Source organism: Cucumis melo, chromosome 11 (assembly GCF_025177605.1).
Source record: "Cucumis melo cultivar AY chromosome 11, USDA_Cmelo_AY_1.0, whole genome shotgun sequence".
NCBI lineage: Eukaryota > Viridiplantae > Streptophyta > Magnoliopsida > Cucurbitales > Cucurbitaceae > Cucumis > Cucumis melo.
Window position 1 is genome coordinate 20,717,688 of NC_066867.1, and position 25,060 is coordinate 20,742,747.

General features: G+C 34.0%; 3 protein-coding genes across 4 annotated transcripts; 2 read left to right on the forward strand and 1 right to left on the reverse strand.

The window, feature by feature from the left end:
- The first annotated feature begins 17,429 nt into the window (after window positions 1-17,429).
- On the forward strand, window positions 17,430-18,791 carry LOC103502064 (transcription factor PCL1). Its single transcript, XM_008465881.3, has one exon. It carries the CDS (start codon window positions 17,795-17,797, stop codon window positions 18,686-18,688), a length of 894 nt encoding a protein of 297 aa, XP_008464103.2. The 5' UTR covers window positions 17,430-17,794; the 3' UTR covers window positions 18,689-18,791.
- Window positions 18,788-20,696, reverse strand: LOC103502062 (pentatricopeptide repeat-containing protein At5g59600). The gene has a single exon (XM_008465877.3). It carries the CDS (start codon window positions 20,694-20,696, stop codon window positions 19,053-19,055), a length of 1,644 nt encoding a protein of 547 aa, XP_008464099.2. The 3' UTR covers window positions 18,788-19,052.
- A 235-nt stretch (window positions 20,697-20,931) lies between these two features.
- On the forward strand, window positions 20,932-24,281 carry LOC103502063 (uncharacterized). 2 transcript variants are annotated; one of them, XM_008465879.2, is made up of 5 exons: window positions 20,932-21,264; window positions 21,990-22,161; window positions 23,170-23,202; window positions 23,356-23,450; window positions 23,722-24,281. In XM_008465879.2, the coding sequence occupies exons 1-5, from the start codon at window positions 20,932-20,934 to the stop codon at window positions 23,956-23,958; spliced, it is 870 nt and encodes a 289-aa protein (XP_008464101.2). In that variant the 3' UTR covers window positions 23,959-24,281. The 2 variants fall into 2 exon arrangements, with proteins under 2 accessions (XP_008464101.2, XP_008464102.2); XM_008465880.2 differs by lacking the exon at window positions 23,170-23,202.
- Window positions 24,282-25,060: the final 779 nt, after the last annotated feature.

Genomic DNA, 25,060 nt, shown 5'->3' on the forward strand with positions numbered 1-25,060 from the left:
ATTACCAGACGCTTCATCACCCAAGAGGGCGCTTTCTATCATTGCATGGTAAGGATTTAATATGCTTTGTTTTATACATTTAATCATAATAAAACAATAATTTGATTTGTATTACTTGCAATCTTTTAGTATGATTTTGTTGACGAAGTACAAACTTTCTCCGTGGAACACGATATAGAAGCTTTAGGGCACATATGTGACAGAACCACAAAACACGTAGAACACATTGTTCAACTGACTCGACGACTTACTGTTGCCGACACGGATCATAGACGCATGCGACGTAGACAACGATGGCAAGGTGATGATGTCATAGAGGGTGATGAGGATAATTGAAAGTTTGTAAATATTTTGAATTCTTGTTAATTTCAATTTAAAATGTATAAGATATTGTTAATTAATTTTTTAAATGTCTAACCTTTTTAAAAGTGTGGTAGTTTTTTACTAAGAAATTTCACTCTAAACTCTTGATAACTTACACATTTAGTACACAAACAATTTATCTCAATTCAATTGAAATTTAGAACATATCGTTTACAGACTTCTCGATGCATCTAATATACCGAGATTATATTAAAATCTTGATAAAGGAAACTAACACAAGTATTTGCTACACATAATTTGAGTTCTTATCTAATAATAATTCTAATAATAATAATAATAATAATAGGGAAACTTTCCTAAATATAACAAACTACTGAAATATTTACGGCCCGTGTAACAAAGCCCATAAATTTAGCCATTTTTTAAATATTCCAGATTTTTCCTTCCATCATTTTCTCTTCTCTGCGATTTTTTATCGTCTTCTTCCTCTGTACACATGCATTTCTTCCATCTTTCTTTTTCTAGATTTGGTTGGTAACCAAATTTATTTCTTTTTATTCTTGTTTCTTCTTTTTCATTGTATCATTTTCTTCTTTTCTTTTTTAAACATATAGTGTATAAAAAATCTTGAAAAAATTGGTTAGCATTTAAATTAGAGTAACCAAAAACTAAAAGATTGTGAATAAAGAATATTGAAAAAAATCGTCTTTCTTCTTTTCTTTTTTACGCGGATGGTGTATAAAGTATCTTGAAAAAATTGGTTAGAAATTTAAATTAGAGTAACCAAAATAACAAGATCGTGTATAAAGAATATTGAAAAAAATCGTTTATACCAAATTTTGAAAAAAAAAATTTAGATTTGGAACCCCAAATCTAAATGATCGTGTAGACAAATCTAAACGATCGTGTAACCAAATCTAAACGATCATATACCAAATTTTTAATTCTTTTTTTCAGATTTGGAATCTCAAATCTAAACAATCGTGTAGTCAAATGTAAACGATCGTGTAGCTAAATTTAAACGATCGTATACCAAATTTTGAATTCATTTTTAAGATTTGGAACCCTAAATCTAAACGATCGTCTAGCCAAATCGAAACGATCGTGTACCCAATTAATTAAACGATCGTGTACCAATCGCGTTACCAAATATATTACGCGCATTGTTAAAGGGTCATTTTTGGTATTTTACACGGTGGGCTTCTGAGCTTTTTCCATTTTCAAAATTGTTCTATACAATGTAAATACTTTGCCGCTTTTTTATATTTTTGAAAAGACCCCATAATAATAATATAATAATAAAAAAAACATAATAATATTAACTATAATAATAATAATAAACATAATAATATTAACTATAATAATAATAATAAAAACATAATAATAATAACAATAACAACAACAACAACAACAAAATAATAATAAATTAAAACCGGTACAACATGACTTCTTAACCATCCTTCCACGTTGGACGGTCAAAAAGTCCAAGCTGACGTAGAAGTCGTGTACCGGGTACACGACTTCCTTCGAAAATTCAAAATTCACTCTATTTTTTATAATAGTTTGCCCTTGTTGAGCAATAAACTTTGGCCAATTAAATTCCGCCACGTTATCACAGTAAACATTGTGATAATTAGAATTCGATTGGGTTTGAATAATTAAGTTTTCTCGTACCCAATCTAATTAAGCCCTAAATACAAATTAGGCCAAGAAATAATGAACCAAGCCCGTCAAACAAGTGGGCTCGGACATGAACCCACCAAGCAAATAGGTCCAAGCACAGGTCGCCAGGAAATGGGCTCAAGCCCAAGCCCAAGCCCAACAAACAAATGGGCCAAGCCTAAGTCCAACAGATAGATGGGCCCAAGCCCAAGCCCAACAAGCAAATGGGTCCAAGCCCACATAAAGCCCATAAAATCTCTCTATAAATAGAGACATCTACCATTCATTTAAGGACCTTTGGTTGAAAAGAAGAATCGAATCTCTGAAGAATTGAAGACAAAAGCTTCTGAAGGCTCTCAAGACGTGCAAGTTATCATCAACCTCGAGATCATCCTTCTCAAAGATCGAAGACTTGGAAGATCAAACTTTCCTTGAATTCCAGAATATTGAAGCTCGAATTGACTTGCAACTACAACTTTTTGAAGATCGAAGACCATGAAGTTCTAAACTTTATTTTTGTATTCGAGAGAAAGAATCAAAGGAGTAAATATTAAATATTGTATCAACAACACCATATACCAATCAATATACAAAGCTCAATTCCACGAATTAAATTTCTCCTGAAATCTCGTGTGAACAATTTGGCACGCCCACTGGGACCATCTCTACCTTGCATCTCTTTCTCTTTTTTTTTTAAGAACATCCAAAGAAAATCATGACATCTTAAGGCAACACTTTCAAAGCTCTCAGTGACATCGGCAAGCGGCCAAACACTCGTAGCCGCTCAAGGGAGGGTCATTCATTGCAAAGAATATTTGGGAGCAAATCTATAAGCCACCAAAAGGTGGAATTGTAATCAAAGAGAATCCTGCAATTGACGAACACAACTCGTAGTCTGAGCGCTCAAACGAGGAGGCGCCGCAGCCAAATATAATGTTAGTTATGGTGACTAATGTGGATACAAGCGAAGACAGAATGACAGAGCTCGAAAAAAGGTTAATATGCTCATAAAGGCGATTGAAGAAAGGGATTTTGAGATAGCATTGCTAAAGAATCACATCGAAAGTCGTGACGCTGCTGAATCAAGTCACACACACTACAAAAAATGTTAACAAAGGAAAGGCAATTATGCAAGAAAGTCAACCACAAAATTCTTCCTCAATCGCATCGTTGTTTGTCCAGCAGCTGCAAGAGATGATTGCAAACTCCATCAAAACTCAATACGGTGGACCTACTCAAACCTTCTCTTTATATTCCAAGCCATATACGAAAATGATTGACAATATGAGAATGCCACATGGATACCAGCCACCCAAGTTTCAACAGTTTGATGGAAAGGGCAACCTAAAACAACATGTTGCTCATTTCATCGAAACTTGTGAAATTGTTGGTACACGAGGAGATTTGTTAGTCAAGTAGTTCGTTCTAACTCTCAAAGGAAACGCCTTCAACTAGTACTCCGACTTGGAGCCTGAATCCATTGATAGTTGGGAGCAGCTTGAAAGGGACTTTCTTAATCGTTTCTACAACACCTGGTGTATTGTTAACATGATAAAGTTAACTGCAACCAAGCAGCGAAAAGGTGAGCCAGTCATTGACTATATTAATCGTTGGAGAGCATTAAGCCTTGACTTTAAAGATAGATTAACTGAATTATCAGTTGTTGAAATGTGCGCTCAAGGAATGCATTAGGGGCTCCTGTACATCTTGCACGGAATAAAACCCCGTACCTTTGAGGACTTAGCAACCAGAGCTCATGATATAGAGCTAAGTATTGCTAATAGAGGAAACAATGATCTATTAGTCCCAGAAATTAGAAAAGAAAAGAAAGAAGTGAAGAGCACCCAGAAGGTATTGAAGGGTGCTACCAAGGAGGCTATGGTCATCAGCACGACCCCTTTAAAGCTTGTGTCAAAGAAAAAAAATGAAAAAACGGCAAGACGAAGGCGAAAAAGACGTTCAATGTTGACAGAGAGGCAAGAAAAAGTTTATCCTTTTCCAGACTCTGACTTACCTGACATGTTAGACCAACTACTAGAAAAACAACTCATTCAACTTCCCGAATGTAAACGACCTGTAGAAATGAGGAGAGTAAATGATCCCAATTACTGCAAATATCATCAGGTCATCAGTCATCCCGTTGAAAAATGTTTTGTGTTGAAGGAGTTGATTCTAAAGTTAGTTCTGGACAAAAAGATCGAGCTAGAACTTGATGATGTGGCATAAACAAATCATGCCGCAGTAATCATACAACCAGATAGTTGATTGCCTAATAGGGAGTCTAATCCAATTTGGATCGTTGGAACCTATTGTTATATATTCTTTACCAGAGGATTTACAAAATAATGACTTCCAGACTGATGGTCCCAAGGAAGAAGAAAAACAAGTAGATAATGTTGAGGAGGGATGGACGCTGGTAATGCGTCGAAGGAATTATTGAAGTGTCTTGACACTGTTTCACCAGACCTTGCAAAATGTCGTCGAGCTACCCTATTCTTAACATCGTGTGCTACAATATGCAAAAAAAACCGCAACCATCTCTTCAACATCCACATATTGAGTGGCTTCCAATCCTCCTCTTGTTCTTAACATAGTACACAAGATAGTAAAACATCTTCGATCTATCCGTGTACTCTCTCGAGAAGCTATATCACTTTCATGAATTAGACGAAAAAAGTTAAGTTGCCTAATTTGGTGTCTTAGGTGTGGTGATTGGTTTTCTATTCTCCTGTCTCCAAGTCTCATTAACATATTGAACATTAGCATCCATTGTTGTTGTGTTGTGCAAATGACAGTAAGTATTGCAATCAACTCGTTTGGTTCTATGTCCATGCTATTTTAGTACTTTAATTAACGATAAGTTCCTGACAAAACAAACACAATTGAGTTCCTAATACATAAGGTTTTTTTGTTTTTTGTTTTAATTATGTAAAAAAAATTGTGAGACTTACTTGATTTTAATTTAGCATTGCTTTTTTAAAAAATACAAGATTATCTTCTTTTACAATTTTTTTCTTCAAAACAAAAGTTTTAATTTTTTTTAATTATGTAACTCTTTGTTCTATGTAATTTCGTTATGAAGTTCGAAATTTTTCTTGATTTAGTTTTAATTTTAGAAAAGACAATGGTGTCTTAATTGATTTTAATTTAGCATTGCTTATAAAAGTACAACATTATCTTTACAATTTTTTTTCTTAAAAACAAAAATTTTGAAAAATTATTTTTTCTTTTTAATTATGTAACTCATTATCTATATAATTTAGCTATGAAGTTTGAAAATTTTCTTAATTTAGTTTTGATTTTAAAAAAAGGACAAGTCTCATTAACATATTGAACATTAGCATCCATTGTTGTTGTGTTGTGCAAATGACAGTAAGTATTGCAATCAACTCGTTTGGTTCTATGTCCATGCTATTTTAGTACTTTAATTAACGATAAGTTCCTGACAAAACAAACACAATTGAGTTCCTAATACATAAGGTTTTTTTGTTTTTTGTTTTAATTATGTAAAAAAAATTGTGAGATTTACTTAACTTTAATTTAGAATTGCTTTAAAAGATACTAGATTATCTTATTTTATGATTATTTTCTTAAAAGCAAAAATTTTAAGAAATTGTTTTCGTTTTCTCAATTTATGTAACTCAATTTAGTTATGAAGTAAAACAAGTTTATTTTTTTAAAATTTAGTTTTGATTTTAGAAAAGACAATGATATTTAAAAAAAAAAGGAAAAAAAAAACTTGCTTTGTAGATTTTCTTTTTTAATAATTTACAAACAAAAGTTTTAACATATTGCTTTGTTACAAATTTACCAACGTTTTAGAAGTTAACAATAAGTTGTTAATTTACCTTTCGTTTTAAAATCCAAAATAACAAAAATCACAGTAAGAAATTTGCTTTCTTCTTTAATATTTTTTATGACATATCAGTTTTCTAAAATTAAATATTTAATTTTATATGAAATTTAAATTTTTATAATTTAATTTTGCTTTTTTAAAATAGGTTAAAGCCAATCATTTTTAAAATTCAATTTTGTACAAATCTTTATATAACAAGCCAATATCACATCAACCATTTGTTTAGGTTAAGAAAAAGTTATACTCATCCCATTTGTTTCTAAAAAAAATCAGAATTATTGGTATTTACAAACAGAGGTTTCAAGTGACTTTTTTGTTTATAAAAAAACATGTGTAACCCTTATGTTTTATCATAGCAAATGAACAATATAAATTAACTTAAAAAGGAAAAAATTATATTACAAATTAAATTTCACCGTATTCTCAAAAGTTAAACTAAATAATTTGACAAATATAACACAATCATAATATACAAAACATGAATGTACTAACAAAGAAATTAAAAACACAAAAGTTCATATACAAATGTAGGAAAAAAAAAAGAGCAAATTACGTAATGGTGTGACTATGCAAGGCAAGGCTAAGACAAACCTACAAAAAAGAAGCAAAATAGAATGGTCAATGAGATGAGATAAGTAGAACTAATATAGTTGAGCTTACTTCTTGATAGTTGGAAAACAAAGAAAAATCCACACCAACAAAGTAAAATATACATACCCAAACAAAATATCAAAGAACAATGGAAAAAGAAGGAAATTAATAGTATAAGAAAAAAAAGATAATAATATATATAAAACAAAGTCTATGTAAAATAAATGTAAAATAGTTACCACTCAAAGATATGGGAGCATGTTATGACCTCAACCTTAAAGAAAGTAAATTTTAGAAACAAACCAAGGAAGTTGTGTGTTTAGAAATGAAGGAGAAGTGCTCTATTTAAAACAAATGGGTGTGTGAACTGATAAATTTTTCCTTTCAAATCACTCAACCACCATTGATAAATGAAAAAAAAAATAATTACTATGTATTATATACAAAAAAATAAAAATAAAATCAAGATTTCCAAAAATTAAATGCCTCAACTACCAAAAGTAAACATTAAACTTTTTTAATACAAATACAACTACCCCATATATAAATAAAAATAAGATTTCTAAATTTAAATCTCTCTCAACTATTATCCACTATCAAATCAGTTTTGTCAAATTTAAATTTCTCAACTACCAAATAAATAAATCAAGGTACCAAAATATTTTAAAACTCAAACACTAAGACTACACAAACTTATTTACAAACTTTGATTTAGAAAAGTAATCAAAATATCAAAACTTGATGTTTTAAAACAAACAAATAACCAAAATGTTCCACAATTGCAAATGAATAAAAATTAAAGTTTAATGTTTTAAAATAAATGGTTGATGAGCATCTAAGCTTCACATAACTAAAAATTCAAGATCAATATAATGTTAATGCAATGCACACATGAAATATAATGTTAGATCATTATTATTAGATTTGTAAGTGAAAAATGGGTTAGTGAGGAGCATTGTTTTTGTGCCTTAACTAAAATTTTAAAGAGCAGACACAAAAAAGAAACATCACAAAATTAAGTTAGTCATCATGAAAAAAAAAATTCTAAAAGAGAAACTAAGTGCAGATATAACTTACACTTGTATTGATCACCTCCAAGCTCCAACTTCTCTTTCTTGAAGTAGATACCATCAAAGAACTTCCATATATCCTTGTTCTTGACATGATATTTCTGCAAAATAAGGCAAGCCACTGCATGATTTGCAATATCATTTTCATCCAAAACTTTTTCAGATCTGGTAATAGAAAAAAAATGAATTAAACATAATAGTATCTCCAATTCTAATTTTCTCTATTCAGTAAAATTAAAAAAAAAAACAAAAATTGTATTTACAAAACAAGAAAAAGGGAAAAAGGCAGATAAAAAAATGAACTTATTTTTCTCTATTCAGTAAAATTAAAAAAAACAAAAATTGTATTTACAAAACAAGAAAAAGGAAAAAAAAGGCAGAGAACTTAGAAATGCATGAAAACACATGAAAAAAACCTTACAATAAAGATAAAGATGCAAAACACAAAAGAACCAGATAAGATTGAACGAACAAAATAAATGGAAAGAACAAAAAATAATTAGAACAAACAAAAGATTAAAAAATTACAAAACAAAACGCAGATCCGCCAATAAAACCTTGTAACAAAGATAAAGATGCATGAAAATATTGGAAATGACTTATTGGGCTTGGGCCAAATAGCAAAGCAACAAATCTTTATCTCACATTGATAAATCTTAAAGTGGGAAGAGGACATATAAACTCAAGTCTTGAAAGGAGACTACAAACTGAGTCAGTGGTGATAGTATTACCGTCGTCGTCCGTCTGGTCGGGCCTAAAATAGGAATATAATTTTTCTTTTATTTTTTACATTGGCAGCTAGGACACGTGTAATTTATTTACACAGTCAACGTGTCCGACTTCCTTGTCAAACGTGGCGCACGTTCGCGTAATTCAACATTCGTCGTGCAAACGTGTTTGTCCGATGTTCACTCTCTGCCATATTTTTACGATCTTCGCTCACGTCCTCTCCTTGTCGATAATCATTCTCCTCCATGCACTGCCTTCATCGTCCCTCTATAAATTGGAGAGAACTCATTCCATCATTAACACAAAAAAAAAAACATATTCACTTCAACCTCCTCCTCCTCTCTTCCTCTCGTTTTCATACTCTGCGTTCTGAGCATTTACATAAGCCCTTTGTTTCTATTCCCTGTGCTTACGAGTGCACGTTAGTATTGGAAAGTTGTGTTAACCTTGGGGAGCAACCGACATAACGATTAGCACCACGGTCAGCCAAACTTGCTTTTAGGGCAGTGATTCGTCACAACACAGCAATTAATCTGATCGACCTTATTTTCTAACAATCTGAAAGCAATTCATGTCGATCAAGACCTCCGACAAAATTCTACTTGACCTGTCTAAACTTGAGCCACTTGATGGAACGAACTACCGCTGTTGGTCCCAAAAATTGTTGATTTTCTTTGAGCAACTAGAAGTTGATTATGTCCTCACTACAAATCTGCCGTCTTCTGATCCCCCAGCTACCACTTCAACATCTTCTGATCCAGAATCATCTACGAGACCTCCTGCTACTGTTGCTATCGCTGATCAAGTAAAGAAGGACCAAGTGATTGATCTTGAAAAATATGCAAAGGATAACAAGACCGTTCGTGAACATCTGTTAAACCATATGTCAGACCCGATGTTCGATCTGTTCGTAGCCCAAATATTTTCCAAGGACATCTGGAGCACCCTAGAATCACAGTATGGTGATGATGTTGGACGAAAAAAATATGTGGTTGGAAAATGATTGCAATTCCAGATGACTGACGACAAGTCAATCGTGGAACAAATACATGAGTACGAGAACCTGGTGACGAGCGTTCTATCTGAAGGCATGAAGATGTGTGAAATACTTCAAGCAAATGTCCTGCTGGAAAAGTTTCCTCGATCATGGAATGACTATCATAATCACCTCAAGCGCAAGAAGAAGGATCTGAAGCTTCAGGAACTCATCAGTCACATGTGCACGGAAGAAGCCAACAGATTGAAAGATAAGTTAGCCTCCAAAAATTTAAATTCAGTTAATGCTAACCTAGTCAAATCGTCTATTATAAACAGAGACAGAACCAAGCAAGAAAAAAGGGCATAAGGGGAAAAACTCAGAGAAAAGACAGTTCAAGGCTCTTAGGGGACACATTAAGAAAAAAAAGCTAGTCTGTTACGTGTGCGGAAAGGAAGGACAACAAATCATACCAATGTAACCAAAGGAAAGGGAGACCAAGTCAGAAACCAACACCTCAAGCCAATCTAGCAGAACAAGACAGTGAGTTCATAGCAGCCATAATAGAGGCCAATCTGATAGAAAATAAGACGGATTGGATTCTCGATATTGGAGCCTCGAGACACTTCTGCACCAATCGAGAACTTCTCCATGACTACGAAGACACTGCCGATGGAGAATATGTGTTCATAGGAAACTCAACCACTGCAGGAGTAAGCGAGAAAGGGAAGGTTATTTTAAAGTTAACTTCTGGCAAAAATTTATCTCTAACTAATGTTCTATATGTCCCTTCCCTACGTAGGAACCTAGTGTCTGGGAGTCTGTTGAATCGAGCTGGGCTTAAATTTGTACTGGAAAGTGACAAAGTTGTCCTCACCAAAAACGGAGATTTTGTCGGTAAGGGGTATTTGTCTAATGGTCTGTTTGTGCTAAACACAATTTTCATGAATGCAAATGCTTCTAGTTCTGCCTACGTGATTAAATTTGTTAACTTATGGCATAGTAGACTAGGACATGTGAACTTTGCATCAATTAGGAAACTTAAAGACTTCAGACTTATTAATACTTCTGAGTTGCATGAAACTGGTAAATGCCCCATTTGTGCATAAAGTAAATTCCATAAGAAACCTTTCAAACCAATTGAATCTAGAACTACTGATCTGTTAGAATTAATTCACTCGGATCTAGCCGATTTTAGAACCATTACTAGTAGAGGTGGTAAAAACTACTATATATCTTTTGCTGATGATTATTCTAGATTTATTAAGATATACTTGATAAAACCAAAAGATGAAGCTGGTAGTATGTTTTTAAAATTTAAGGCAGAATCTAAAAACCAGTTAGGAAAAAAGATAAAAAGATTAAGATCAGATAGAGGTGATGAGTATTTTGATAAAACTCTTAAAGACTTTTGTGAGCCTAATGGTATTATCCATGAATTTACTACTCCTTACTCACCACAACAAAATGGCATAGCAGAACGAAAAAATATAACTCTTAAAAAAATGATGAATGTCATGTTATTAAGCTCCGGTCTATCTGATAATATGTGGGGAGAAGCCGTGTTTTCTATGTGTTTTGTTCTTAACAGGATTCTTTACGAACTCTGGAAAGGACATGCACCAAATCTTTCCTATTTGAAGGTCTGGGGATGCTTGGCTAAGGTACCATTTCCTGCATTGAAGAAATCTACGGTAGGGTCTAAAACCTTTGACTGTATATTTATCAGGTAGGCTTAAAATAGTGTTGCATATAGGTTTATGTGTTTAAATGATAAAACTATAAACGAATCTAGAGATGCAGAATTCTTTGAGCATGTATTTCCGTTAAAGCAATCATTGTCTACTCCTAGCATATCTAAAAGAATGCATGATCCTGAAAACCCCTCAATCGTTAGTGAAACACCTATTTCTGAAACTGTTAATACTTCAAACCTAAGATGTGAATTAGAACTTAGGAGAAGTAAAAGACAGAGAACTGAGAAAAGTTTCGGTCCAGATTTCCTAAGCACTTTCATAGTGGAAAGGCGTGATGAAATTGACTGTAACTTCACAAACTTGTACTTAATAGATGAAGATCCTAAAACTTACCAAGAAACGCTGAACTTTGTAGAGTCAAGTATGTGGAAAGAGGCCATTAAAAGTGAACTGGATTCACTGGTCATGAATCATACATGGGACCTAGTGGACCTTCCTATGGGAAACAACCCAATTAGGTGTAAGTGGATCTTTAAAAGAAAAACAAAATCAAATGGATCAATAGAAAGATACAAGACTATATTAGTGGTAGTAGGGTATACCCAGAAACAAGGCATTGATTATTTTGACACATATTCCCCTATAACTAAGATAACCACAATTAGGGCCTTGATTGCATTAGCCGCAATACATAGCCTTATTATTCACCAAATGGACGTAAAAACTGCTTTTTTAAATGGTGACTTAGAAGAAGAATTTTATATGACACAACCAGAAGGATTTAAAATTTCTGGGCAAGAAAACAAAGTGTGTAAACTGAGAAAATCCCTATACGATCTCAAGCAAGCTCCCAAGCAGTGGTATGAAAAGTTTAATAATACGTTGATAAACAATGGATTTAAAATAAATTCCTCATACACGTGTGTTTATTCAAAGGTGTTTGGAGCTGATTGCATATTAATATGTCTATATGTTGATGACATGTTAATCTTTGGAAACATGAAGTTAATAACTGATACTAAGTTATTTCTCTCATCACACTTTGAAATGGAAGACCTAGGAGAAACAGACGTAATCCTAGGTGTTAAAATCAGGAAAAACAAAACTAATATGTCTCTATGTCAATCTCACTACGTGGAGAAAATACTAAAGAAGTTTGATTCCTTTGATGTTTCTCCAGTGAGAACTCCATTTAACGCTATTAAACATCTTAAGAAGAATAAAGGAGATAATGTGTCTCAACTTGAATATGCAAAGATCATAGGTAGTGTGATGTATTTAATGAATTACACTAGACCTGATATTGCATATGCTGTCAGTAGATTAAGTAGATATACACATAATCCTGATAGATACCACTGGGATGCCTTACGCCATCTATTGAGATATCTTAAAGGGACGATAGATTACTACTTACACTTCAACAAATTTCCTGTCGTATTAGAAGGATATTGTGATGCAAATCGGGTTACAGATAATGATGAGGTTAACTCCACTAGTGGGTATATATTTTTGCTCGGAGGTAGAGCAATATCTTGGAAGTCTGCAAAACAGACTTGTATAGCTAGATCCACGATGGAATCTGAGTTTATAGCATTAGAGTTTGCAGGACAGGAGGCTGAGTGGATCAAAAATCTACTAGGAGATGTATCATTGTGGGGGACATCTGTACCTTTTCTCCCTTTTCTTTTCTTTCTTCTGTACTTCTTCTTCTTCCTCTTTTTTTCTTCTTTCTTTTCTTTCGTTCTTCCTTTTCTATTTCTTTTCCTCTATTTCTCTTCTGTATATTTTTTTTCTCTCTTCTTTGCATCCCATTTTTTCTCTCCTTCTCTCAACCTATTCCAAAAAAAAAAAAACAATGACGACAAATAATGAGTCTTCGTACGATGGTGCGGCGGCGGTGCGGACTAACAGAGGGTGTGTGGCGCTGCGGCGGAATGGAAAAAAATCAAATAATGCAATGACCAAAACAAAAAAAAAATCCTTCTTCCTCCTTTGAAAGTAAATAATCTTTGTATCTTAGCCTGTATTTATAAGGATAAAAATAAATCATATCTAGGACATTGTTGAGATTTGAGGTTATTTGAAGTTCAAATGGTTAAGATACAGAGAATGATGGGATTGTTTTAAATATATATATAATAATAATAATAATAATAATAATAATAAATAAAAAAAAATTTGTTAAAAGAGGAAGATATTTGAGTATTCTGTTAAAGAGAAAAACTAACGTGAAAAAAAAAATCATTTCAAGAATATATATATATATAATATAATAATAATAATAATAATAATAATAATAATAATAATAATAATATTAATAATAATAATAATAATAAGATAAATAGCTTTGAATTTTTTTTCCTAAACAGATTTGAAAAAAAAAAGTAAAAAATATAATATAATAATAATTCACTCATGCATGTGTACATCCACTCATGCATGTGTACGAATCTCGAAAAGGGGCATTTGTTGAACAATAAATTTTGGCCAATTAAATTCCGCCACGTCATCACAGTAAACATTGTGATAATTATAATTCGATTGGGTTTGAATAATTAAGTTTTCTCGTACCCAATCTAATTAAGCCCTAAATATAAATTAGGTCAAGAAACAATGGACCAAGCCCGTCAAACAAGTGAGCCCAGACACAAACCCACCAAGCAAATGAGCCCAAGCTCAGGCCGCTAGGAAATGAGCCCAAGCCCAAGTCCAACAAACAAATGGGCCAAGCCTAAGTCTAACAGACAGATGGGCCCAAGCCCAAACCCAATAAGCAAATGGGCCCAAGCCCACCTAAAGCCCATAAAATCTCTCTATAAATAGAGACATCTACCATTCATTTAAGGACCTTTGGTTGAAAAGAAGAATCGAAGCTCTGAAGAATTGAAGACAAAAGCTTCTGAAGGCTCTCAAGATGTGCAAGTTATTATCAACCTCGAGATCATCCTTCTGAAAGATTGAAGACTTGGAAGATCAAACTTTCCTTGAATTCTAGAAGATTGAAGCTCGAATTGACTTGCAACTACAACTTCTTGAAGATCGAAGACCACGAAGTTCTAAACTTTATTTTTGTATTCGAGAGAAAGAATCAGATGAGTAAATATTAAAGATTGTATCCACAACACCATATATCAATCAATATACAAAGCTCAATTCCACGAATTAAATTTCTCCTAAAATCTCGTGTGAACAGCCCCACCACTCTACTTTTGCAATTTCTTTTCAACTCACTCTATTTTTGTCAATAATTTTAAAAATCACTATATTTCCTAAAATAACCCTTTTAATATTTATGACAATTTTCACATTAACAAGATAGAAGTTACATTTTCTTAACTTTTCATCTTCTTATTATAACTTTTCTCAAAATTTTAAAATTTTCTCTCCAATTAATTATCTTATTTAAATTTATCCAAATCCATTCACATTCCTCTCTATCCTTTTATCTTCTATCTCCTAATTATTCACATTCTTTTATCTCATATTAACTATTTCTTATATATTTCAATCTTTCAAATTCTTTCTTTTCAAATCTTTGGGTATAAATATCTCATTATTTGCTTTTGTCTTCATCCATGTTCACAAGTTATAACAAAATGATAGGAGTGAAGCATAAAAACAAATCAAATTATTCTTTTCTATTATCTTTTATTTTTTTTATTTTGTCTATTTTTTATATAGAAGTATGCTTGTATATATTTCTTCATTTATAGGTTTATTTTTAGTACACAACAGAAGGTTGGAAAACTGGAACTACCAACTTCGTGCTTGACATGTAGATATGTCTATGCTCTTTATATTTAAATGATGTAATATTAAGAATCGTTTTTAATGTAACAATGAGAATCTTGCTCATGTTTTTTTATTCATTTAATTTTTTATTAAAGTATTATAAATTTTGAGTTAGTATATTATGATATTTCTAAATTTATTATTCATTTTTCATGTATTACGATGTGAATATAAAAAATATATAAATATGAAAATATTGAATGACTATTCTAATTTTATAAAATTAAGTTAAAACTATAATTTTTCGTTTGTGATTTTCACGTGCATTGCACGCGTTGTTTACTAGTATATATATAAGCTTTAATGTAGAGAAATTTTTTTTCTCCCTTGTACCATTAAGTTTAATTCTATACTCCAAATCACTTTTTGGTTTTATGGTAAATTCATTTTTAATTTAATTTTATTTTTGTAATATATTAATTATAAAAGACACATCCTTTTCCACTACTTTTTGAATTAATTATACTTAACTTTAGGTGGAATTAAAGTACGTAGGATGTGAAGAGTTGGAATGCAAATGATTTTTCATTTACATTTTAGAAATTAGTTACAAATTAAATATCTTATTAATTCTAATTAATAATACATATTTAAAGACTTGAAAGTTGAAAAGTTTTTTAACATTTTTTTCTACTAAATAAAAAGCTTCCTTGATCTTTTTCTAGCAACGTTATTGAGAAATTTGGATCCATCCAATGGATTGTGTAATAGGACAAGATTGGTATGTCGATCATTTAGCAAAAATATTATACATGCTGAAATAACAATGAGTGATCATGTAGGAAAACAAGTTTTTCTTCCACAAATACCATTAAGCCCACCAAATGACAATGGATATCCATTCAAGTTCAAAAGAAAACAATTCTACGTTCATTTATGCTTTGCAACGACAATTAACAAAATACAAAAACAAACAATTCCTAATGTTTTTTCTCATGGACTATCTTGACAAAATACAAAAACAACAACTTTATGTTGCACTATCTAGAGAAATTTCAATGAATACAACAAAAGTTTGAATTAAGCCTATAGATGACAATAAGTTAACAGGGGGCTAAAAGAAAAATATGGAAAATAGACAACATTGGTAAGATTTGAATGGGTTGGAAGAGGGGCTGACAAGCTCATTCAGCTTGTGAGTTTGGTGGGGGCAAAGCTGAGAGACTGGCTCTTGCAAAATATCGTCAAGTGATTTGGCAGGGAAGGGTTCCTAACTCACAGTTCACTGATAAAAAGTTGAGATATTAGGGATGTTGCCCCTTGACTCCTGAAGAAATAGGACTGGTGCTAGCTGCTCTGGGGTTTAGCAATACTACACGGGTCTATCTTACTATACACGAGGTCAACTTTTTTTCTTTACAAGGAATTGGCAAATAATAAACAGAAATATAGGGGAATTGATAATTGTGTTGTAGAAACCTTCTTTTGACGCCTTTTAAGCAGTGTGAGCTCTCTCTTAGGTTTTGGAAATGGCCGTGTCTATTTCAGGTTTATGGTGGGGAAGCAAGAATTTCAACTTTGCGCAAAGTATTCCCGCTCCTGGAAGATAAGAAAAGCCTTACCTCTCCCATGGAACGTGCTGGTGTAGCAAGCAAAGCATCATTATCAGCTGTAGTTGACTATTATGTAAGCTTGCACAGCAACGTCTTCATTTCTGCCTCGCCTAGCAACATGCACAACGCTCTGGTAAGTGCGTCTCTTCCTCGCTCTTGCTATGCTTTTCAGCGGAAACTAATGAGAAAAATGTAATAGCTAGTAGCTACCGCTACAACAGGTTTAAATTATAAGAGATATCCCCAGTTTTGTTTTTTTTAAAAAAATTCTACTTCATCATGTTGCAATATTATCCTTAACCTTTCCTAAACGTTTCAAGAATATAATTAGAGTAGAAATCCATGAGAATGTCGGATGAAAAATTAGACTCAAAATAGTGTAACGGTGACTTAAAATAACATGACAGTTTAGGTTTTTCCTTCTCAATCACTATCATTTCATTCCAAATATGAATTCTCATTTTGAAGGATTTCTATTTCGATGGTAATTTTAAAAAGTTTATAAATAGTCCAAGGTAATATTGTAAATTTTGAAAGATTAAGAGTATCTCTTTAACAAATAGCCAAGTTAAAAGGGGATTTTCTATAATTTAGTCTAGTACAATTTTCATACATGCATGAACTTGAAATCAACATAGTAGCATCATAAAAGAAATTTTTTTTAGTCTTATATTTAAATTCTTATATTTTAATCTAATTATTGTAACTTCTTTTATGTACATCTAATTTTATTTCATTTTGAATTTCTTATCTTTAAATTTAGTACAACCTAAACATATACATGCAATATTTACTATAATATAAAATTATGCATTATACATGCCTATATATATATATATATATATTTCAAAATTTCTATATTAACCATACAAATTTAATTTTCACCTTAAAATTGGTGGATTATACAAGTGAACCTTGGAATTTGCCATTCATCAAAGAGCCAAAAGGTTTGGTAGTGGCCCGATATGAATCTTGCCCAATTGGGCCACATTCCACAAACTAGTGACCCAATAACTTTCTTTAAATTTCCATAATAGCCTTCAAAAATATAGTTGACTATGCTCTTCAACCAATGCAAAGGCAGAACATAAAGTAGAGCTCCAGGTGTCAGTTCATCACGCGATCACCTCCCATTCTAATCTCAACACCGAGTCACGAACGGCTACGATCCACTAAGACCACGCCTCTACCACTCCTAGCGAGTACTGTGTATGTACTAAATTCTAGCGAGTAGATTTAGATAATGGAAAGAGAGCGATATTTCAGCGTACCAAAAATATCTTGCCGAATTGCCACTATCCGAGTCCCGAGTCCCGATTCCCAACCTTCTCCTTCCTATGAGACATTGTTCCCGTTTTCTCTGATCTTCCAAACACATTCTTCGAAACGAAAAATCTTACCACGGATCGAAGCAACGTTACTTTTCGAATCCAAGATTCGAATAAGCTACTCTAATAACACTCGATTTGGTTGATTACTCACGTTTGTTATCCTGTTTGAGGAGGAATAGAAGAACAAGAATCTGCATCTGCGAATTTCTTATGGAGAAGAAGAAGAGGGAGTTCCAATTCGGAGGTGGTAATGGTTGTGGGAATGAGGATGAAAGAGTTCTTCTATGGGAGGATGGGCTGCCGGATGTTGAGAAATTAACCCCTCTTTCTCAATCGTTAATATCGCAGGAACTCGCTTCGGCGTTTAGGATTTTGATGGAACCTCATCGGAGTATCTTAGACGTTAATTCGGCATCGAAGATGACGATAATGAATATTCGTGATGGACAGTCAGAAGGATACAGGAGTTTTGAGTTTAAGTACGATCAGACGCGGAGGGAAGACGTTGTGATGGTTGAATCAGACGAGGGGATAAATCCAGATGATTTGGGATCTGATTCGCGGAAATTGAGGAGGGTTGATTGTGTTGAAGAGACGAATATAGCACCTCGAGCGGAGAGTTTGATTGAGGATGCTGCATTGGCTCGAACCTTGAAGCGACCTAGGCTCGCGTGGACTCCACAATTACACAAACGGTTCGTGGATGTGGTTTCTCACCTAGGGCTTAAAGACGCAGCTCCCAAAGCTATTATGCAAATGATGAATGTGGAGGGATTGACTCGTGAAAATGTTGCTAGTCATCTTCAGAAGTATCGACTTTACTTGAAGAGGACGCAGATTTCTTCAACGACTGATGAAGCTCTTGTTCCGATGCCCGTAACGCAGAACGCTCACGATTCTTCTCCCAGTGCCGCCGATTCACATGGAAACGACTGTTTTCCGGCTACTTTTCCGATGACTTATATGCCATCTCCTATGATGCCTATGATGTTTTATGGTATGGGAGCTCACGGCCATGGTCTTAGTCAAACGGCCATGCCAATGGTTAACCTAACCAATGTACCTACTCATTCGTGTAGCACGAAAGGGCAGCATGATTTATAGAATTGACAGCTGACAAGTAGGGTTCGATTTGGATTTGGCCTTTTATTTTGTTCTTAATCCAAACTCGAAATGATAAATGAAGTTAGAGAAGATTTCATCTTGATCTTGAATGGAGCATGTTTAATTCTCTCCTTTTCTCTCTCTCTATCTTTTTGGCTGGAATTACAAAGTCAAGCGTTAGTAATTAGAATCTTGAATGAAAATTTTGAGTACATTAGATTTTGTTTATTGGGTTATCTCTAATGAATGAAACTCTGTTGAGAGAATCATTTTGACAACCCCATGAAAAACTGGAAGAACTTGGCGGCTTGCAGCCATTATAGATTTTTCTTTTTCATCTTTGTTGTCTTGAAGAAAGGTTTTGCTAAGCTGTCTCTATCCAACTGCACCCAGGAAATTTCTTCATCTTTCTCTTCTTCATCATCCTCTTCAGCTTCACAACATGTCCCCAACTCCCTGCATTAGCATATATATCAGACAATAACAAACTGTTCCCAACACTTCCAGGTTCCAATTCTGATAAATGTTTGGCTGCTTCCTCAGCTAGTTCTATTTCTCCATGCTTCCTACAAGCACCTAACAAAGCTCCCCATACGTATAAATCTGGCTTCACCGGCATTGTCTTGATCAAATCATAAGCCTCGGCCAACTTCCCTGCTCGACCGAACACGTCAACCATACAGGCATAATGCTCGACTCTAGGAACAATACCATATTTACTTTGCATCAATTGGAACAAACTTCTTCCCAAATCAACCAGCCCAGCATGGGCACAAGCAGTAAGAATTGCTGTAAATGTTAGATGATCAAGTTTCTTCTCATCATCGTCCTTCATTTGATGGAAAAGCTCTATTGCTTCATTGCAATATCCATGATTTGCATACCCAAAAATCATGGAGTTCCAAGTAGCTGAATTCCTTTCAGACATCCTCCAAAATAATATCTTTGCTTCATAAAAATATCCACATTTTGCATACATATCAACCAATGCAGTCCTCACATACACATCCTTTTCAACTCCAAGAACCAGAGAATGTCCATGGATTTCCTTCCCGCATCGCCCGTTTCCAACTGATGCACAAGCAGGCAAAAGACTACTGATTGTAGCAGAAGTTGGATGAAACCCAGCATTCAACATCCTTCTAAATGTATCAAAAGCCTCTTCATTTCTAAAGTTCTGTACAAACCCAGATATCACAGATGTCCAAGATACTACATCTGGTTCTATCCCATTGGCTTCCATCTCTTTGAAAAGCTCACGAACCATTTCTTCCTCACCCATCTGAGAAAACCCTGTAACCAAAGTGTTCCAAGTCACCAGATTGGGTTTTATACCCAATACTTGCATCTCCTCCACCAGATTCAAAGCTTCCTCAGCTAATCCATGGTGGGCATACCCTGAAACCATCGCATTCAATGCCACCAAATCCTTCCCAGCCATTGATTCAAACACTCGCCGAGCTTTCTCAACCTCTCCACTTTTCGCATACATATCTATCAACGCACTGCAGACATAAGCATCGGATTCAAGGGAGTGTTTGAGGATTAAGGTATGAAGTTTTCTCCCTGTAGTCTTCTCGGAGAGATGACCACAAGCTTTCAAGACACTGGGAATGATGTACTCGCTAGGTCTTAATCCTCCCCTCTGCAGCTCACCAAATACACTCAAAGCTTCTGGGTAATACCCACAACGAGAATAAGCCCCAATCAAAACAATCCACCGGCGAGGATTTGTTTGGGGAATTTTGTCGAACAATACCCGTGCATCCTTGATTTTGCCACATGCGGCGTAGAACGCTATGAACTTCGCAGCAAAATGTGTCAAACGGGCTGATCCATTGATGATCAATCGAGCATGAAGTAACCTCCCGAAGTTCAAATCTCGATTGCGTCCACACGTCTCGATGAGTTCAATATATTCATCGGACGAGGAACAAAACCCACGAAGGATGGCCGGTAATCTGTTTGGAGCTCGAAGAAATACAGCGCCGCCGGCAAGAGAGAGCATCCCAAATTCCCGGTGGAAGAAGAAGAAGCGGGATTTATGAAGTTACGGTAAATGAGTAATTTTGTATATAAAAAAAACTATTTAGTCCAACGCAAAAAAGTGACACGGTATCGCATGAAGAGAAAGAAAGACAAAACCAAATCCGAAAGCCAAATGTCTCAATAGGAACCTCAAAGTAAAATGAGAAGAGAAACAAACCGAGAGAGAGAATTGAATCGCCGATTAGTTCACGAACATGCTCGAATTGGCTACACCGCAAAATTTCCCTTACATTATTTCTGACGCCATTTCGAGATCTGTTTCTTATCCTTCTATTTTCTTTTGTCGAAATCAACTAAAATCTTCAGTAACCAATCGCCGGCTCTTCAGTTACCCGCTGTTGGCACCTCAGAGCTTTGAATCAAGTTACTTGACGTATCGTAGGAAGAGCTTTGTGACACTTGTGAAAGCGAGTCGGAGAGAGTCACCATACGAAGTGCTTGGTATTTCTCCAACCGCAACTCCAAATGAAATCAAAAGGGCTTATCGGAAACTGGCTCTGAAGTATCACCCCGATGTTAATAAAGAGGTAATCGGGGAATTTCTGCCCAATTTCTTAATTTGCTTTCTGGGTCTCTTTTGTTATCTGGTAGGAGTCTGGAAATTAAGTTTCTTGATAAACTAATCTACGTAGGGAATTGCAGGAGAAAGCTTCAAGCTACTGAGATAGGGATTTCTGTTTTAAAAAAATGATTAATAAGTTGTGGAATCTGACCTACTATCTTTAGTTTGTTGGGGAGAGTCTAATCCACTAAGATGATTCAATGAATTTTTTGACCGCATTAAGCGAACTCAGTTCTTGTTATTGTAGAACTTAACGATATTGTTGTACAACCTATAGAACATATCTGCTCAAGTATGGTCGTAACTCGGTTCTTTTTCCTTCATGCTTGTCATCTTAAAACGAGTGCAACTTCAAATTTTCTATAGTTTCCAAAAGATGGAAATTGGTCCACGAAGAGACTAATTAATAAAGTCTACAAAAGTACCCATTTAACTTGGAAGGAAGACAGACTCCGTGGTGCAGATTCCAAGCTCGCACGTCTAGTGGGGTTTTGCTTCTGTTATATATATATATTTAATGTAGTGGATGTTTGATCTTTGACGGACATCTCTATCTAATGAGTTCTTTTAGTATATTTTGATGTTCCTTTGTTTTGGTAATTATTTTGAGGTTGCTTTTTAATGTTTTACCTGAAATTGGGTGAAATGTTCATTTAACCAATCTCTTTGTTTTTTTGTTGCTTTTTGTAGCCTAATGCACAGGAGAAATTTATGCGTATTAAACATGCATACAACACATTGCTGAATTCTGAATCTCGAAGGAAATATGATTATGGGAATCATGGATCTGATTTTTCATATTCATCTGCCCAACGTAGCCAAAATAGAAACACCCAAGATGAAGAAACATTTTACGGACTCGGTAATCTCTTTAGGCTTTGCTATTCACTTTTATCATTTCTTTAATGATTGTTTTTATGTATGGTAGAGCATATTGTTGTCTGAACTCAGGAGTTTTCCTATCAAAATTTTCTCTATTTGCTAGACCAGATTTGTTGCCTGTAAGTGACTGAGGAACGAAAAAAGTTCCTAAAATGGTGTCTTTAAGGTGAGAGCTTTAAAGCTTGCACGGTATTTTAAATAGCCCTCTCAGGCGCTGGGGTGCAGGTCAGCGCCTCACATTGAAAGGCCAGACACACAGAAGGCTCACGCCTTTGTAAAACCCTTAGCCTTGGGGATTTTTTCATTATTAAACTGAAGGGGGTGTTCTTTGTTATTAATTAAAAAGTTAAAATTTACTAACCTTAAATGTAATTTATTTTAACAATTCATGTTCCGACTTCAAGTATGACTTTTCTTCTTTATGCATCACTTTAAAATATTATGATAAAAAAAAAAAGACCACCCACTTCAAGTATGCTTTCTCTTCTTTGGAAGGCTATTGCGCTGATTGTGACTAAGCTTGTAGTTTCAGACTGTCGCTAAAATAAATACTAACCAGCCGATCATTCAATTCTTGGGCGCTGAGTAAAGGTGGAATGCTTGTTTCTTGTGCAACTAGAAAAGATCCCTTCTATACCAAATGTCTTAGTATGCCAAATTTTATCTTGAATTGGGGCGAATTTATGCACAAAATTTTGCTTGCTGGGTGATAATTTCTTCGTCAATGTGAAATTCAACTTAACAAAATGCTATTCATCTATGCTGCGTGTTACTAATTTGGATGATACTTTTTAGTTTTTACACTCTTTTACATGATTTTAGATTTCTCAGTTACCTTTATCAAAGCTTCCTTTTCTATGGAATAATATTATGCAAAGCTCTTCCTCGAGCATGTTAATCTATCGAATGGATTTAGTCCCATTTTATTGTTGATCTCTTTTTGTCTTGTTCATTTCTTCTATTTAAGATCACTTCCATTATGATGCAGGTAATTTTTTGGAGGATGTTCAAATAGCACTAGGTAGATTTGTTCTCTCTGACATGTTTAATGCAGACGCTAGTTATCAATCTGCTTGATTTAAGAACTAGCTAAACGTCTTTTATTTTCTCCTTTGTATTGCTTGTAAATAAGTCGGAATTTGTAGCTAAAAGCTGTATTTTTTTTTCTTAACAGGGGACTTCTTTAAGGATCTTCAAGAGGAATTTCGAAATTGGGAGGCCAGTGTTTCTTCACAAGGGACGCCAAAGAGTCTTTGGGAAGAACTGGGGGTGAGACATTGATTTATTTAGAAATTTCAATAACATATTAAAAGAATGGGTTTAATTATTTAGATACTCGATTCCCGTACTCTTGGCTGTGGTTCACTTCGATTGTTGCGCTTTCAAAAGGGTCTACTTTGGTTTATCTTGATGATTGTACTTTGAAAGGTTCATTTTTAGTCTATGTAATTGTAGAAAGAGATCATTGTGGTCTATGAATTTCGAATTGCAAAATCAAGCCTTTGCATGAGTTGTTTAAATGTGTATTTACATATTTCAGGAAATTGGAGAGGAGTTTGTGGAATTTCTTGAGAAAGAACTCAACATAACCGATGATTCAGAAGCTGAATCAAATAACAACAAAGCATCAGATAAGACGGATACTTTCAGAACTTCCAACGCTGATAACACGAGAAATGACGGTCGAAGTCAAACCAGCAAGGGCAGTAGTATTGAAGATAATATCGACGAGATAGAAGCCACACTTTTGAAGTTGAAGAAGGAATTAGGGTTGTAGCATGGAAATGCAATGCAAAATGGCAGCCTTTCATCCATATTTCTCTGCAAAGAGAACATTAAATTGGGTCTGATTCTGAAAGCTCACTTTAGTAGCCTTGGGGGGAGGTAACTCTTGACAAAGTATATGTCGCCTTCTCCAGTTCTCCAGTTCTCCTATGATGCCATTGGAATATCATATATAATTTGGTTGAAATTGGCAAATGTTTGGCCATGAACTTTCTGGTTGTAGGTATCATTTTGTTGTGTAACATATTTGAAGTTCTATTTTTTAGTCCATAACATTACAATAAGCACAAAAGAAGTTCACTTGATTGATCAAAAGTTTCTTTCATTGTCTTGTTAACCTTCTCTAGAACTAGAAATTTGTGTAAATTTAATCAACAAATTTCATCCTTAGATAGCCTTTCGTGTGGCTTCCTTTTTTTATTAAATAAATTTTGTTCCTAGTTCTTGTTCCAAATCCAACAAGGCTACCTCAGGTTATTTTTAAACTATTTTTTCAATTTAATTACAAATTTGGTCTTTTATTACTATTTTTCAATTTAATTAGGTAGAAGTTACTTCCTAATCTAAATCTTAAATATTTAGTTTTTATTTGACAAAAAAAATTTATGTATAGTCCATGTATTGAATTAAATTGAGTCTAAATTAGTTGAGATCGAATCTATATAAACTAGTGACAAGAAACTTTAATAAATCTTCCAAGGTGACGGAAACTAGAAATAAGAAACTTTAAATATCTAAAACTTCACATAGAAAATTATTAATATTAGTAAAGTCCAATAACATACAAGAGACGAGAAAAAGTAATTGAAACACGATTGGGGAAAAAACTACATTCAAAATTAAAGGGACAAGGGCATTGGATATCTTTTTCATCCATTCTCAAAGTAGGGTTGGAAGTAGATAGAAGAAATCATGAAACTTGGATTTAGTAATTGTTACTCAATACTTCTACATAGTTTTTAAAGAAAACTGATAAAAACAATATATTGTTTTTTAAACTCATTTGTTTGAAGTATTTTAATGCATTTTTTATCATGATGCATGGGTCATAGCTATAAGTCACTCTCATCATTGGATTGACCGTTTAGTAGTAC

Excerpts from the sequence above, each read along its gene's own strand:
- LOC103502064 (XM_008465881.3), top strand. The coding sequence starts at position 17,795 with ATGGAGAAGAAGAAGAGGGAGTTCCAATTCGGAGGTGGTAATGGTTGT.
- LOC103502062 (XM_008465877.3), bottom strand. The coding sequence starts at position 20,696 with ATGCTCTCTCTTGCCGGCGGCGCTGTATTTCTTCGAGCTCCAAACAGA.
- LOC103502063 (XM_008465879.2), top strand. The coding sequence starts at position 20,932 with ATGCTCGAATTGGCTACACCGCAAAATTTCCCTTACATTATTTCTGAC. Across the intron at positions 23,203-23,355 it reads GGATGTTCAAATAGCACTAG|GGGACTTCTTTAAGGATCTT; the intron begins GTAGATTTGTTC and ends TTTTCTTAACAG. Across the intron at positions 23,451-23,721 it reads GTCTTTGGGAAGAACTGGGG|GAAATTGGAGAGGAGTTTGT; the intron begins GTGAGACATTGA and ends TACATATTTCAG.